The following is a 15,462-nucleotide window of genomic DNA, read 5'->3' on the forward strand; positions in this document are numbered from 1 at the left end:
TTTATGAAGTGAAAATTAGATTTTCTATCTCATCAAATAAAATGATAAAATCGATCATTTTACTCACAACAGACAAAAGTCTAACGGATCCGAATCGCTGCTTCGAGGTGGCCAATTCGCGTCACCAAGCCGGCCGGAAATGTATTGACTTCTTAAAAATAAGATGCGATTTTTCCGGTAACCAGATGCGGCAAATTTATTAACATAGCCGTAAAGCGGTCCATTTCGTACATGAGAGATACATTTGTATGAGTGTACATACATGTGCTGAGTCTGCTACACGTGTTTGAATGCGAAATAACTGCCTGTATCAAAATAGCATGCGTTTTAAAAATAAGTCGCCCGACGAACCAACCTTTAAATATTTCTGTTTTCGCTTTCTTCTTGGTGCCTATGCTCATAAACGCCGCAGGATCTAAACATAAACAACTAACTAGAAATGTAACTTCTATTTTGGTTTTTGCCGTTGAAATTCAAACATAACATGCATAGCATAGCTTGCATTACTTCCTTAAAGCTGTAATTTTTGACTTCCTAAAGTAAACCATCTTGCCAAGATGTCTGTGAACGGGCCAAATGTCGTTCCTATGAATATTTAATTAGACAACGTTATACGAATATATGTGTGTATGTATGTATATGCATGGATGCATGCACACAGTTAGTACATGCCGTTCCGTTGGTCCCTCCAAATGTGTGTATCGTTTATAAGTGTGTGCCTACACATACATATATATAATGGTGTGTATAAAGTGTATATATATATATATATATATCTATATATATATATATATACATATCTATATATATATATATATACATACACATACATAGGTTTGAGGACATACATCAGTACGTTAGCAGTACTGGTTTCTATTTCAATGATAACTTTTCAAGACTAATCGTTTGCGCCTCAATTGCTCTGAATTTTCAACCGACAGCTCTTCAGTTTGCTAGTTCCTTTTTGTGACCAAAGATAACGTGCTTTGTAATTGCTGATTAGAGTCATATCTCAGCAATAACATTATCCTGTGAAAATAACATGTGAACGCTCGCGCGGACTTTAACACAAAAAATAACGAGGAGAAGCAAAGGTTGCAACATACATTCAAAGGAATGTACGCATAGCATAAACCTACATACATGTGTACATATGTATACACAAGAGCGCAGCCAGGGGGAAGAGCAACGCAACACATTTTTGAATTTCCAAATCCCATCAAAAAATATTAATACCTTTGCCATTTATTTCCAATTGGTAAAGGTTTGATAATCTATATTAAATTCTGCGACATGAGTAAGTAATCTAATCGATAAAATATTCTAATTAATAAAAAGAATACGATTTTTTTATAAAACCAATAAGAAATTTGATTAAACAATAATAAATCTACATACAAATTATTCCTTTTTCTTCTGCCATACCCTTTTATCAACTAACTTTACGTCGGTCATAGGGACAAACTGAATGGGGGCAGCTCCTCCAGACAACGAGTTCTTCAATAATTTTTTGCGAAAAACTGATAATAATTCTTATCTTACAATGAATTATATATTAATATTCATGTTTAAATGAATATACAAAAAAATTCTTTAAATAAAAAAATAAAAAAATGGCGGTGCTACAGCCGCTCAACGTGGCTTCTTTAATTCGCGCCGTGGAATGTAGAGCCTCTTGTAATCAACTGAAATCAACCATACAAAATTTTTTCATTAAAATGCGTTTTTCCGCTTTGCATTTACCTACTTTTAACGAAAAAAAAATTAAAATTTTAATGTGAGAGAAAAAATCAAATAATTAATATACAATTTGAGGTACATGCAAAGGCAATATGTTAAAGAATATCCCTGTAAAATTTTAAGTTGATATCTTGATTACTTTTTGAGTTATATTCGACAGCGCGGAAAAAAACGTATTTCGAGAAAAACGCGATTAAGGTTTTCGTTCTTACTCATCTATCGTTCGACGCTCATCACTTCACTGACTTTATGGGTCGTTTTAGAATTTTTATTCAGCTTTAAGCATTGAAAAGATATTCTTTAGATTTTAAAGGAAGGAAAGATTTTTAACAAATAAGTACTCCAATTCTATAAAAAAAGATGTGCAATGCATCACAGCCTCAGTGGAACGCTCAATCAGCATTATAAAAATAGTAACTCGGTTGATAACTACCATGACGGAGTTTTGCCTAATTGGTCATAAAATCATTTTTAAATATAATAACTATTATAAATACATTTTCTTTTTTTTTCAAGGCTTATGTACTCTGAGTGCCCACAGTCCATATAATTTAGATGAGTTTGAAAAAAAGTTCGAAAAAACTTGTTATCATTTAGTTTTTCTGTATGTTTACAACGCTGTAAATGGAATAAAAATGGAATATTCAGAAAAATTTCACCCACTTCACCCTCTATGATTGGCCAGCTACGCCCTTGTATTTACAAACACAAATAAGTGTACATATACATACGCATTCACTACTTAACGATTTTTTCTTAACTTTTCTTCGGCAATCATAGTAATACGCCTCACTGTGTGTACAGCAATGCATTGGGGAGCGTTCGGCAACAGCAGGATCGCGAAGTCTCCATGTAACGTTTGACAACCCCTCTTTGCACTCAAGGTGTTCACGCATGCGCTACTGCTCGATTGCGACTACGTACGTGTGCATGAATGTGTGTTTTAATAGTGAGTACGCGCAGATGCCGGCTTTTATTTGAATTGTGGCATAGAATGCACAACCTTCGTCAAGGAGTTTTCTTGTGCTTTGCTTTTCTCAGTATTCCTTGATGTTCGTTTTCCTCTCTTCTTTCAGAGGGTGGCGTCAGACAACTCATAATTTATTGTTCTTTAAGAATTTATTTAAACATTATTTAACCTTTTTCCAGTTTTGCTTTAAGTTATTGTAATTCTTTACTCCTGTATAGAGCCGAAGCAGCGCATGGTAATTTTTTGTGCAACTGCAAATCTTTTCGATTTCCCACATTCGCCCATGTTGATGCCACGTTTGTAAGACGGGTATATTTATGGTGTGCATGTATGCATTTTTTCATCTCTCTTTCTTTGTTTAATTCCCTTTGTCTTGTTCTTCGTGTGTCTCGTACCATTTTCTTTGGTGTAATGTCAACATCTGCTATTTGCATTAAATACCACCCTTCGTGCCGCTCGGTTTAACAGAACCTTTGAGGATTTATACGTATATTTTGTGTTCATAGCTGCGAGTGTTGCAATACCCTCATCGTAAGAATTGTGCGATTTCTTTAAATATAAATCATAAGTTAAGGTATTGACTTCATATTTACGTAGTTTTGTGAAGCTTAGGAAACCACAGTAGCAATGGAGAAGAAAGATGTTAAACGATATGTACTTAAGAAGAACTTCGAAAGTTTTGGTAAACCCAAGAGTCTGCAGAGTGGACAACCTCCAGCCATATATCTGCGTCTTATAAAGTTTTATTTTCTCGTAATAATTTTACATTTATTCCTTTCTCCGCCTGGGCTGTCGCAATTTCGCCTGACCTTTCAAAATGTTGCAGTTGAAGCGGGCAAAAGTGCCACATTTTTTACCCTCTAAAAACGTGATGAACTTCTCAAAGAAGTTGTGCGAAAATTGTTGAAAAAAATGAATAAATCGTTAATTTTATTGTATTTAATATATAATTTGTATACCCTATTAGAGTGTTTGGCCGAGCTCCTCCCTTCCTTCCGACTCCGAACGGCAGATGGTTTCTTTTTAGGCCGATATTAGAAAAAACTTTCTCTATCATTTAGTGTTTCATGAACGGAGATTCAAACCTGCGACTTTCGAATGGTAATCACGCCCGATTCATTCGGCTACGGCGCCCGACTACAATTTGTATAAAATTTGAATTTTCCTTGTTTCTTATTACATATGAAATATACAACATTTTCGCAAGGCGCAGAGTAGCATTTTCGTAGGTTTGCCATATGAAAAGATCGACTTTTTTCAAGAAAAGAATATAACGAGTAATCGAGACTGAATTCGGTCTGAACCGAAGTTTATATAAGACCGAACTTTGGTCTGGTTTTCGCCTCATCTTAATAATATTCAAATCGAATTCAAATGGTTAGCTGGTCAATTTAAGTTATTATCGAAATACACGTGCTTGCCCATAAGTGGGCATGGCACCGACCATTTTTTTCAAAATTTTACTTGTGTCGTATTCCTTTTTTTAGTTTTTTTTTTTGGAGTTCATCATTTGTCACAAGTTTTAGTAATTTTGCAGCATTTATAGCAGATGAATGTTTTATGCTTTATTTTATGAGGTGGGAGGTGTTCGGAGTTGTAGACAGACTTTGCCCATTTTAAATATCAACCTATCTTGGATAAAGAATAATATGTGTACCAAGTTTTGCACGATCCTATGAATATTTGCCCCGCTTTAAATTAGAAGTCTCAAATAAAATTAATAAATTAAACTAATAAAACTGAACTATATCTATTTTATATATCTAAATAGTAAATTTGTTTATCAAAATGGTTTATTCTCGTCATAGGACGGGTTTTTTTACTAGTGTAAGGTATTCTTCTTGCAGCCGTTTAAAGTGGCCCCGTAAAAATTCTGAAAAATTAATATAAATAAGCCGTTTTTAAAGTTATGGTGCTCTCAGGCTAACGGCATACATGCACATACACATATATACGTATGCACATTTATATAAAGGAATTTTTCATTGGTAGAATATAGAAATAGAATGTCAACTCCAAGGCACTGTTTTGGTGGTTGAATGGTATTGAAATACGCGCCGCTTTACTCAGGCCAGTAAGATGCGCACCGCCAGTATCAGTCATCGTTGAGAATAAAGATACGTTAGTTTTCAAAGTTCTTTTTCACTTTACTAATAAAAATAATATATTACCAATAAATTTGTGGGAATAAATGTGTCATGATTGTGTTTGCTCTGATTTTTGAGTTTGAGTTGAGTTTCGGAATCGTTAGTTGAGACATACCTATTACTTATTTTTCTTTGTTATCGTCTATTGAAGGATATAAATGTTTTTATGTTTATGTTTCCTTTATATTAAGTTGCTTTACATGCAAAAATGTGCAACTATTTGATTTTCTTTATAGGCGAGCAAATTGTGAGGCGGGCTTTTGCAGATGTATGCTACAACTTATGTATGTGTGGTTCTATGCATAAAACACCCTTATCACATTAGGTCATTCATATGCAGCTGCTGTTTTTTGTCTTAAATTATTGTAACTGCTCCGTCCACAGATTTGTCTTGTGTTGAACGTTCATAAATATTAACTGTCGCAATTTCCTTGCAAGCGTAAAATTTTCAGTCTCACAATTTGTCTGATGGAGGTTCTTGAGCTTTTTATAAAGCCTTTACATGTAATGTTTATACATTTAGTTGTTAAGACTTTTACCGTGGCCATATAATTTCATGAAAATTAAAATAAATACTAAAACATTAAAGGGGTTTTTATGGCAGGCCATGTTTACCGTTTGCTTGACTTACGAGCTGATTTTTAGTGGCATAAAATCGATTGACACAATCTTTAAATCAATGCCAGCTTCAACATCACCGCTTGCACATACGAGTAATATAATATATTATATTTAAACAGTTTTTGGTACATACCTAAAATACCTATTCACATACATACAAACATATGTACATACATATATATGTTGTTTGGTTAGATAGATTTGAGAGAATTGCATTATCTTAAGCATTTCTCGCAACTCTCCAAGAACACTACAAACTCGAAATGCATCGCAAGTACGGCGATTACGAGCATACTATGACTATAACTGGCTTACCTCGGAATTTTGTTCGGAGACTACAAAAAGTTAACGATTGCAAACAAAATGAAAAATAATTCACACTCATCACAAACACAAATAAGAAGGAAGCCGTTTTGGGTTGACTGAAAGATCCTTGTTTAATTGAACTACCTACTGCATTTTTGTGTACAGACATACACATGCGCACATATGTGCGTGTATATACCTATAAGCAAAAACATCAAAAAAATATCTTAAGGCGAACGTTGGAATTCGTGTAACGTTTTTCTTGTCCACTATGCTATCCTCAATTTTCTTCACTTTGAATTATGAATATGTGTGTACGTGTGTGCTATCTGTTGTGTGTATGTGTGTTGGAATGAGAAAGCCAAAACCTTCAGTGTGTATCCTTTTGATGCCTTTTTAAACCTTCTCATACCCCTACATAAACGACTACAGTTTGCTAACAAACAACCCTCGTTGCAGCTGCCTTTCTTCGTTGCACAAAGGATATCGTCAACGATCGCTGCACACGATCAGTTTAACATAGATAGTCAATGCGCACGGAAGTTGTGCGCATATAAACATATTTTCATATACTACACCCTGTGAACGGTCTCCGGTAAAATAAGTTTCCGCATTTCCCCTTTTTGTATTGCATTTGTGTTCGTGTTTGCAAATTAAATTCGCACTCGAAAAATACACAAATCTATTTCAATACCAAAGGCGGCGAACAGGTGACCTTAAAGCAATGTGAAACTATTCGGTACAAACCAGTGAAAATAATTGATACAACAAAACCAAAGATATAATTTTAAAGCAAAGCTGTGTACATAAATATTTTGAGAATAGATTGAATTGGAAAAGTGCATTTATCGTCCATTCGCGCTTGTGTAACCTCAACCGTCACGGAAACCAAATGCCTATTACATATATGTAATTGTAATGAAGATTGAATGTACTTTTAATTGTACATTTACGTGTGTGGCTGCGAAGCTCTATTTAATTACTTGCGCCTGCCAAAAATCTCCCTTGTATTTCTGAATGCTGCTGCTGAATTGAGGATTTTACTGCAGTTTACATTTGTCATACTGGCCATAGATTCGCTGCGATTCATTTTAGACGGAGTTAATACGATTATGAAGTGCGAGCGAAAAAGAAAAGTAGTTGAAATGGTAAAGATCTCAAAAAAGTCGTGGAATATAATTACTTTAACTAGATATAAATTTATTATATAAATAATAATAAATTTGTTTACAACAAAACTGAGATTGTGATGCTGATATTTTGTTGCGTACAACAAAAGCGATTTTGCGCAATGCGTAAAGTGTTTTCCAGGCTATCACTGTAAAAAAAAAATAGGAAATACATTAAAAAAAAAGTTAAATATATTTTTCTTTAAAGAAATGCGGTTGGTGATTGGTGAGATCTAAGGTAACTGTCGTTCTTGCTCCAACTACATAGAGTAGGTTACAAATTGCAACCCGGCGACCATAGCCATATTTTTTGTCACACCATCAGTGAACTGTGTGCGTCCCATCCGAGGGGAAAAATGTATATATAAAAAACCACTTCAATTAAATGCATTTTTTATATTGTTTATTACGTTAATAATATTTGTGTTGCACAAAAATCAAAAAAGCGTATTCAGTTAAATGCAACTAAAAAAAATTTTCGACATCATGGCGCCAAATAGCCAAACAGTACACACTTAAAAACGCCTCGGATGCATACTCATTGACGGCGCGTTAATTATGAGCGTTACTTGCTATGTAAAGGGTGATCGGGTCGGAGATATTATACTTTTTTCAATAGAGTGACTACTGTCAAGCTAAATATATTCATTGACATGGCGTCATGGAAAGACTTACGCCTCAACAACGTTTACAAATCGTACAATTGTATTACGACAATCGACGCTCTGTGAAAAGTGTTCATCGCGCGCTCAGTCCAACTTATGGCCTCAGCGATGAGGTCCATTTTTGACTAAATAGCTACGTCAATAAGTAAAATTGCCGTATTTAGGCTGACAAGCAACCCGAAGCCACTCAAGAAAATCCATTGCATACGTTGAAAATAACCGTTTGGTGCGGTCTATAGGCTGGAGGAATTATCGGTCCATATTTCTTCAAAAACGAGGCTGGCGCCAATGTAACAGTGAATGGGTAAAGCTATTTCGCCATGATAAACGACTTTTTGATGTCGGAAATTGAAGCCCGTGGTTTCCACAACATTTGGTTCCAACAACACAGCGCTTCTTGCCATACAGCCCGTGGAGCAATGGATTTACTGCGTACTTGTTTCGGTGAGCAATTTATCTCTTGTCTCGGACCAGTGGATTGGTCATCAAGATCGTGTGAAATCATACCTTTGGACTTTTATTTGTGGGGTATATGTGAAGTCTAAATGCTTTGTGGATACACCAGCTCCGATTGAAGCATTGGAAGCCAACACTAGTAAAGTTATTCACGAGCTACCGACAAAAGTCCTCCAGCTCTAGCACGTCATTCAAAATTGGTATTTACGGATGACTGAATTACGGCGCAGTTGCGGCCAACATTTGAAAGGGATTACCTTTAAAAACTAAAGGGCATGCATGGTTCTACGAAAAAAAAATAAAAAGATTGCCTAATAAATTTGAATTTTCGTTGTTTTATTTCAATTTAAATTCCGATACTACTAATCTCTTTTTAATATCTGCAGGTTAAGATTTAAATGCAATAGGAATCGAAACTATTCGTGATCTGTTCGGGTTAATTCAAAAGTTTGAAAATTTCTTCTGAAATAAAATATTCTAAAGACTGTCGTTTCGGCTGGTAACCGATTGGACCGCAACCGAATGGGTTGGTGCGTGATTACCATTCGGAATTGCACGGGTTGGAAACGCCGGGCACGAAACAGCAAATTATAAAAAAGTTGTTTTCTAATAGCGCACCGGCGCGCAATGGCAAACCTCCGACAGTTTTTCTGCCGTGAAAAAACTCATAAAAAACCACCGAAAACGGCATAAAACCGTAGGTCGATCCATTTGTGGGAAAATGTCAAGGCGTGCACCACGAAAAGGAGGAGTGGTTCACGCAAATACCCAATAAAAGGGTGTAAGCGTAAAGGTGTACATACTATACATACAAGACTGTCTAAATATGACCTCAATGCGAAAGAAATCAGTTATCTCCTAATGATACAAAATTTTACAAAATATCTTTTTCCAAATTCAAATACATATCTGAACTTGCTGAATGATTCTGGGTGTTCCTTTTGAATTTCAAGCTCTCTTCAGCTATGGGATTAAATTACATCATTTTTATTCGCCAGAATTTTTTTCGCGCCTTCTGATCCATACTTTGTTAAGTCCGAAATGGAAGGTGCTGATTTTATTTGAAAATCATTAATGATATTGTTGTTGTTATAACGTCATAAACGGAACAGGATGGCTGAGCTAGGAACTGGGAAATAAGCCACCATCTATTAGATCCAGGATACAAGGGAGTTGAAAGAGATGAGAAAATGGATATATTAACCATAGCAGGCGCAAATCTTCTTGTAGCTAGCACGGCCGGTATTCAACCATCTCTCTGCAAACAACGACTGAATAAACGTAGATGATTCAAGAAGCGAATTCAAGATGGAAAGTGCCAGCTCATGCAGGATCGCGAAATCATGCTACGCAGGCACAATGTCAGGACTACAAACTAAATTTTATCTCTTCCCAGAAAAGAGTGTTAATTTGTAGTGGGGATACTGCCGGGACACTGTCTCACTCCGTAGTACGCGGCCAAACTGATGGTAGTGCAGAACGATATATGCACAATATGTAACGAAGTCAATGCGGGAGGAACTCTGGAACACCTACTCTACCACTGCCCTGGACTTAGCAAAACACGAATAAACTGCTTAGGTTCTGCATCATTTTCAACATTAGAAAGTGTGGCAGTTCAAAAAATTAGCAGCCTACTTAAATTATCTCAACTGTGTATTAAAGACAAAATATAAAGTTATTACACTCGCCATACGAACACTTGGTATCAGTGCAGATCAATTTCGGATCTATGTGCGATCTACAGGATCAGCCAAGCTAACGCCATACACATACCCCATAAATGTTGGGGGGCTGCTACTGAAGTGATAGGCTTTGGTCGAGTATAAATTCGGGCCGTTTCGGTAATGTATAAGTATCATAGAAGCGACTGTCGTCATTGATATTTGATATTTTTCTTTTCGGAAAACTGCATTTCAACGTTGAGGTGTTGATGCTTTTCGTATTGGTTAAAAAAAAAAACAATAATTCTTGTCTGAGTTTAACTTTTTATAAAAAAATGCAGACTTATCAATACTATTTTGAGCTATATTTGAGGTTAAATACGTTTTTTTTTAATGTCGTAACATTATCTCAAAGTACAACTGTTTATCTTCTGACACCACTTTGTATGTACTTTGAGATACTTTCAAGACCTTTAAAAAAACAACTTCAAATATAGCCGAGAATTATGTCGTTTGCACTTTTATGCCGGAATATATCGAGTGCCGTGGTCGGGATGTTGTGAGATTAGTTTCGGACTTAGCTTGTCCCAAACCTTCGGAAAATTATATGTAGTTTAGTACTTGGTTCTGCAAGTCAGAATTAAATTTTGTCCTCGGCCTTATATACCCTCGTTCTGCAGGTAATTCAGGTAGTGCCAAGCTCTTGTCATCGTCTCTGAATCCACACAAGATAATGGCAATAGTACAACAACAAAATTTAGGGGTAAAATTGCAAATAGGATATAAACAAGCACACAAAACAACAACAAACGATTAGAACACTTACGCATTTAAAAGCAACAACAACGCAGCAAGAACAAATGAGCCGCGAATATTTTGTCTAGCCACTAGCAAACTAGCGAACTAAAATCGCGCCAAGCACTTAACCTTAGGTTTTTTGAATTCGAGTTGCCGGATACATACAGGTACATACAACACACAATGCCATTTATCTGTACCTGTGAAAAGTATTCAATGGGAATTATGAAAATATTTGGGATGTTTTGTATTGACACGTGGTTTTATCCCCATAATGGATTTGGAAAAAACATAAATATAATTTTTAATTGTGTGTTGTTTTGGTCAACGATCCTTAGACACAATAAATTAAGACCCACCCGAAATTCGTAGTTAATTGGTCCGTATCAAAGACAGCTTACAAACTTCGTTCTACCTCTGGCAAAGATCACTATGCTACCCACACATACACACATGCATGTGTAACCAACGAACTGCAGCAAAACGCCAAAGCATTTGTTGTGTTGCTCCGAGTGCAATTTCGTCTGCTCCAGGCACCGCTCGATCACTTCATAGTTCAGGCGACCGTTGCACGAATGCTGATTCGCTAATATTTCAAACGCTGCAGCTCCGCCTCATTCAGCCACTCAGCGACTCAGGGATTTCGGTAGCAAAGCTTTGCCACTTTGCTAGATCAATTTCGATTGCGATTTTTGTTATTTGTGTAAAAGAAAAGTTGTAAATAATAGAAATTTATTGATGTAGAAATTCAATACCCGCTATAAGCGTAGTTGTCTGCGCAAATGAGATGTTGTACCTCAGCATATTGAAAAAGAAAATTTCTATGAAAAAGTGTGTATAAAATAAAGTAGCAAATCAACTACTTATTTTTAATTTAAATTAGCCTTAACTATATTATAATAAATTAACTGTATTAACTGTAAGAAATATTATATCAAAAACTAAAGTGTATCACTTTTTCTATTCAGGATCCCGATCTTGGCTCTGAACCACCATCGGCTAAGCGCAAGCAAGCGCTTCCCTCACCATACAAAAGCGATGCCAGTTCAATGGCTTCGTCCATGTATCCATCGCCTGTCGACATGTTTGTCCACGAAATCGACACTCACAGTTCCTGCGACTACCTGCCTGCAGAAGCGGACTTTGATGCGACTGCAGATTGCATACCCGACAGTCCGAACAGTCTACGGCCAGATGACGATGATGTCGAGGAAGAAGATGATGAAGTTGTGTCTGCAACGACATCGCCATCAATTTGTTCCGTAGACAGTTCTAAAGGAACGCATCACATATACGAGATGCATACCATCAACCAAGTAGGCGAACGTACCCCCGGACAGATTACTCAAATGGCAAATAAAATTGTTGCGAACCCAAGTAACGTGACGGTAATCCAGACGTTGGACGACTATACGGGTACGCAATTCAACTGTATGACTCCTGGTGCGGAACCAGAAGAGCTCCGACAGTGCCCTTTGCCATCATTAAGTTGGGCAAATGCCGACGATGTTTGGCAGCTGATGTGCAAAAAGGACCAACAAGCAGCCTGCTTGCGGTCAGGTTCAATGTTGGAACGACATCCCAGCTTGCAACCGCGTATGCGTGCAATTTTGCTTGATTGGCTAATTGAGGTGTGCGAAGTGTACAAACTACAACGGGAAACTTATTACCTGGCAGTTGACTACTTGGATCGCTATCTCAGCGTGCAAAAAAACATACAGAAGACACATCTACAGCTGATTGGCATAACATGTCTGTTTGTTGCAGCGAAAGTAGAAGAAATTTACCCGCCAAAAATTGGTGAATTCGCCTATGTGACGGACGGCGCGTGCCAAGAATCAGATATCTTACAGCATGAAGTGCTATTACTGCAAACGCTGGAATGGAGTATAAATCCCGTTACACCCATGGGATGGCTTGGCGTCTATATGCAGCTGAACGTTAACAATAGAACTCCTGCGTCATTTAAACGTATTACGTGCAAAACCAAATCAGCGGCATCAACTGAGGGTGAAGAGGACACCAACGATGCCTTCATTTATCCACAATTCTCGGGCATGGAATTTGTGCAAACTGCGCAGTTGCTGGATTTGTGTTCGCTAGATTTGGGGATTGCCGAATATAGCTATTCAATCATAGCTGCGGCCGCCATGAGTCACACCTTCAATAGGTACTAACATAAAATAAATTCTTCCTATTTCATATTAATATACTAATATAAACTGTTTGTTTTGAATATAGAGAGATAGCACTACGTTGTTCTGGGCTCGATTGGGAAGCGATTGGCCCATGTGCGCGCTGGATGCAACCCTTTTTCCAAGTGGTGCGCGAAGAGTCAACATACCTTGCACTGATGGAGCAAAATGATCAGGTCACAAATCGATTCGGTTTAGCCCACATTTGCCCAAATATTATTACAGATGATTCGCACATTATACAAACGCACACAATATCAATGGGAATGTTTGTAAGTATTTGTGGTGACACATATGAAAATGCACTTTGTGGTCTCGATAATTGAATGGCAAGCAATGTAATACCATATATTTGTTTTAATACCAGGATCGCATTGCCCAACTACAGCAACATAGCTTAGCAAATAAAATCTGCACGGAAGCATCGCCAGCTACAGGTTTGCTATGCCCCGAGGGCTTGTTGACACCGCCAGCGTCTAGTCGAAAACCGGTTGATGCAACAGATGTCGATGAGGATCATGATCCGAATTCCGTTGAACGGTTAAAAAATATGGCAACTGTAACAGGCACAAATCCTGTCGGCAAACCTAAAAGCTCAGCAAATGAAGTGAAAATAGGCGCAGAAAAACCTGCGCTCACGTAAACCTCAAGCAAAATACTTAGTAAATCCTAATATTTATATAGTAGATTCTAATCAAGTAAATTATTAAAAATATTAACGCATATTGCTAACAAAATCATTACACCTTTTCACGTTTAGCAAAATGAAAATATTTAAGTAGTAGCCATTAATGTAGTTCAATATGAAAAGGAAATACTAATGTTTTTATGAATACATTTTAGACATTTAAGTAAGATGTAGATAATTAATCATAGTTAAGGTAATTAGTAAACCCGTTATTTTTAAAAAGAGTTGAGATGTGTTTTAGAGTAAATGGTTGATTGTACCGTGTTTTTTAAGTGTTTTTAAAGTATGATGCTGTCTCAAATGTAAATCGTATCATACTTTTATGGTGCTTAGCATTTTCTCCGCAAGACCACATTAGAACAACAAACAAAACGTGAAAGAAAAATTGCCAATGGTCTTTTTTTGCAATTCCATCATTTTTATTGCTTAATCCAAATAACTAATACCACTAACAATATTCACCATCAAATCAAATTCACATAAATATATTCAAAACTGGTCAAGTCGCATTTCTTATGAATATTTTTGTTACTCACACACTAAAATAGTTTTAAATAAGCGAGGGACTTTCATTCTCTTTCCTTTCACAAACCAATCGTGAAATGAAATATCAACTGTAAGGTACGCGTGCTATTCGACGGCAGCTATGGAAGACGAGTTAATACGTATCGTAAATACATATAAATTAGCATTCCAGAGAGAAAGATTTTACTTTTTTCTTAACTAATATTTTTGATTGATCATAGTCTTATATACATATGTATGCGTCTTGTGTAGCTGGTGTTATGCAGTCGTGCGTTCCTATTTTGTAAATTCACAGAATGATGTAAAAAATGATCTTAAATTATTTTTAAACAAAATCCTCAAAAGGAACTGAATTGGTAATATTTATATAGTGAAAGCGTCAAAATTTCCAAATAAAAAACATTTATATTAAAAAAAACACACACATTTGTTGCATTCACTCTACCTACGCAAGAATAATGTAAGCAATTAGTTTGTGCTCTTTGCCTTGGGTAATAAAATGAATTTAATAGCATATTCTCAATGTTCTTTCTGCATCAGATTTATGGCGTGAGGATGCAAATCGTATGATGACTTTAGGAGAGGCAAAAAAACATTGTTTCTTAGGATTTTCGCATGAAATCAATGCATGTAAATAGAAAAGGAAAATATAAAATAGTTAAACTAGTTACTAAGCTATAACTCTTATACATATATACATATCTAGATATAAATAGAATTTTAAGTTAAGCAAAAAAAAAAGAAATACAAACAAACGTATCCAAAAACTAATCACTTAATTCAATGCACTTTATGCATTTATTATTATTTTTCTAATCATTGTTGAAGAACACTTTATTTAACTAATGGACTTGATATTTTATTATTTTTCTTTAAAGCATAAGATAAATTAGAAACTGAAATATTTTTTTTTTTATTTAGAGCTGTTTTATAAAATAATTTACATTTTTAAATATTAAAATACAGCATATAATTTAAGTGAATCCATGAATACGCTTCTCGCATTTTAATGTTAATAAAATAAAAAGAAAAATACATAAAAATAGAAAAATATATACATTAATGCCTCTTTTTTTAAATAAATATGTTTTGGATCAACGGATGTCAAAACTCGTGTAGTGGATCTTTGTGATTGATTTTTTTTTTGGTGGGTGAGGTAGGATCCAAAATACTTTCGCACTTACAGCAACCGTGGTCTAATGCATCGTGTGCTGTGGCCACTAAAACAATCATTCCTCCACTTCTGGGGAGACTCACTTCCCGGAACCACTTTCTGTATTACTTCGGAAGGGCTTAGAATGACGTCCATGAAATGGATCAGTTCTATTCATTCACATCTGGGTCCACCATGCTTGTAGCCAGCTTCATGCTAAAGGTTCGTCTTCTTATAACTCTGTCTGTGAGCCTGTAGTTGTTGTACTGTGTTGTAGGCTGTGTTCGTAAATGCGACATGACTTGCAGCATAAGCATCAGTGGCAACACTGCAAGTTTGACATTTGATACTTCTTATACAATTTT

The 15,462-nt window shown here is 36.0% G+C and overlaps 1 protein-coding gene across 2 annotated transcripts in view; it reads left to right on the forward strand.

The window, feature by feature from the left end:
• The window catches only part of LOC129249489 (G1/S-specific cyclin-E), a 34,123-nt gene extending 19,434 nt beyond the window's left edge, over positions 1–14,689 (forward strand). For both annotated transcript variants that reach the window (XM_054889339.1, XM_054889338.1), the window contains exons 4-6: positions 11,505–12,706; positions 12,778–13,003; positions 13,099–14,689. In XM_054889339.1, coding sequence (XP_054745314.1) covers positions 11,505–12,706; positions 12,778–13,003; positions 13,099–13,374 — 1,704 coding nt within the window. In that variant the 3' untranslated portion in view covers positions 13,375–14,689. The remainder of the gene's footprint in view (positions 1–11,504; positions 12,707–12,777; positions 13,004–13,098) is intronic.
• Positions 14,690–15,462: the final 773 nt, after the last annotated feature.

This window comes from Anastrepha obliqua, chromosome 5 (genome assembly GCF_027943255.1).
Source record: "Anastrepha obliqua isolate idAnaObli1 chromosome 5, idAnaObli1_1.0, whole genome shotgun sequence".
Classification (NCBI taxonomy): domain Eukaryota; kingdom Metazoa; phylum Arthropoda; class Insecta; order Diptera; family Tephritidae; genus Anastrepha; species Anastrepha obliqua.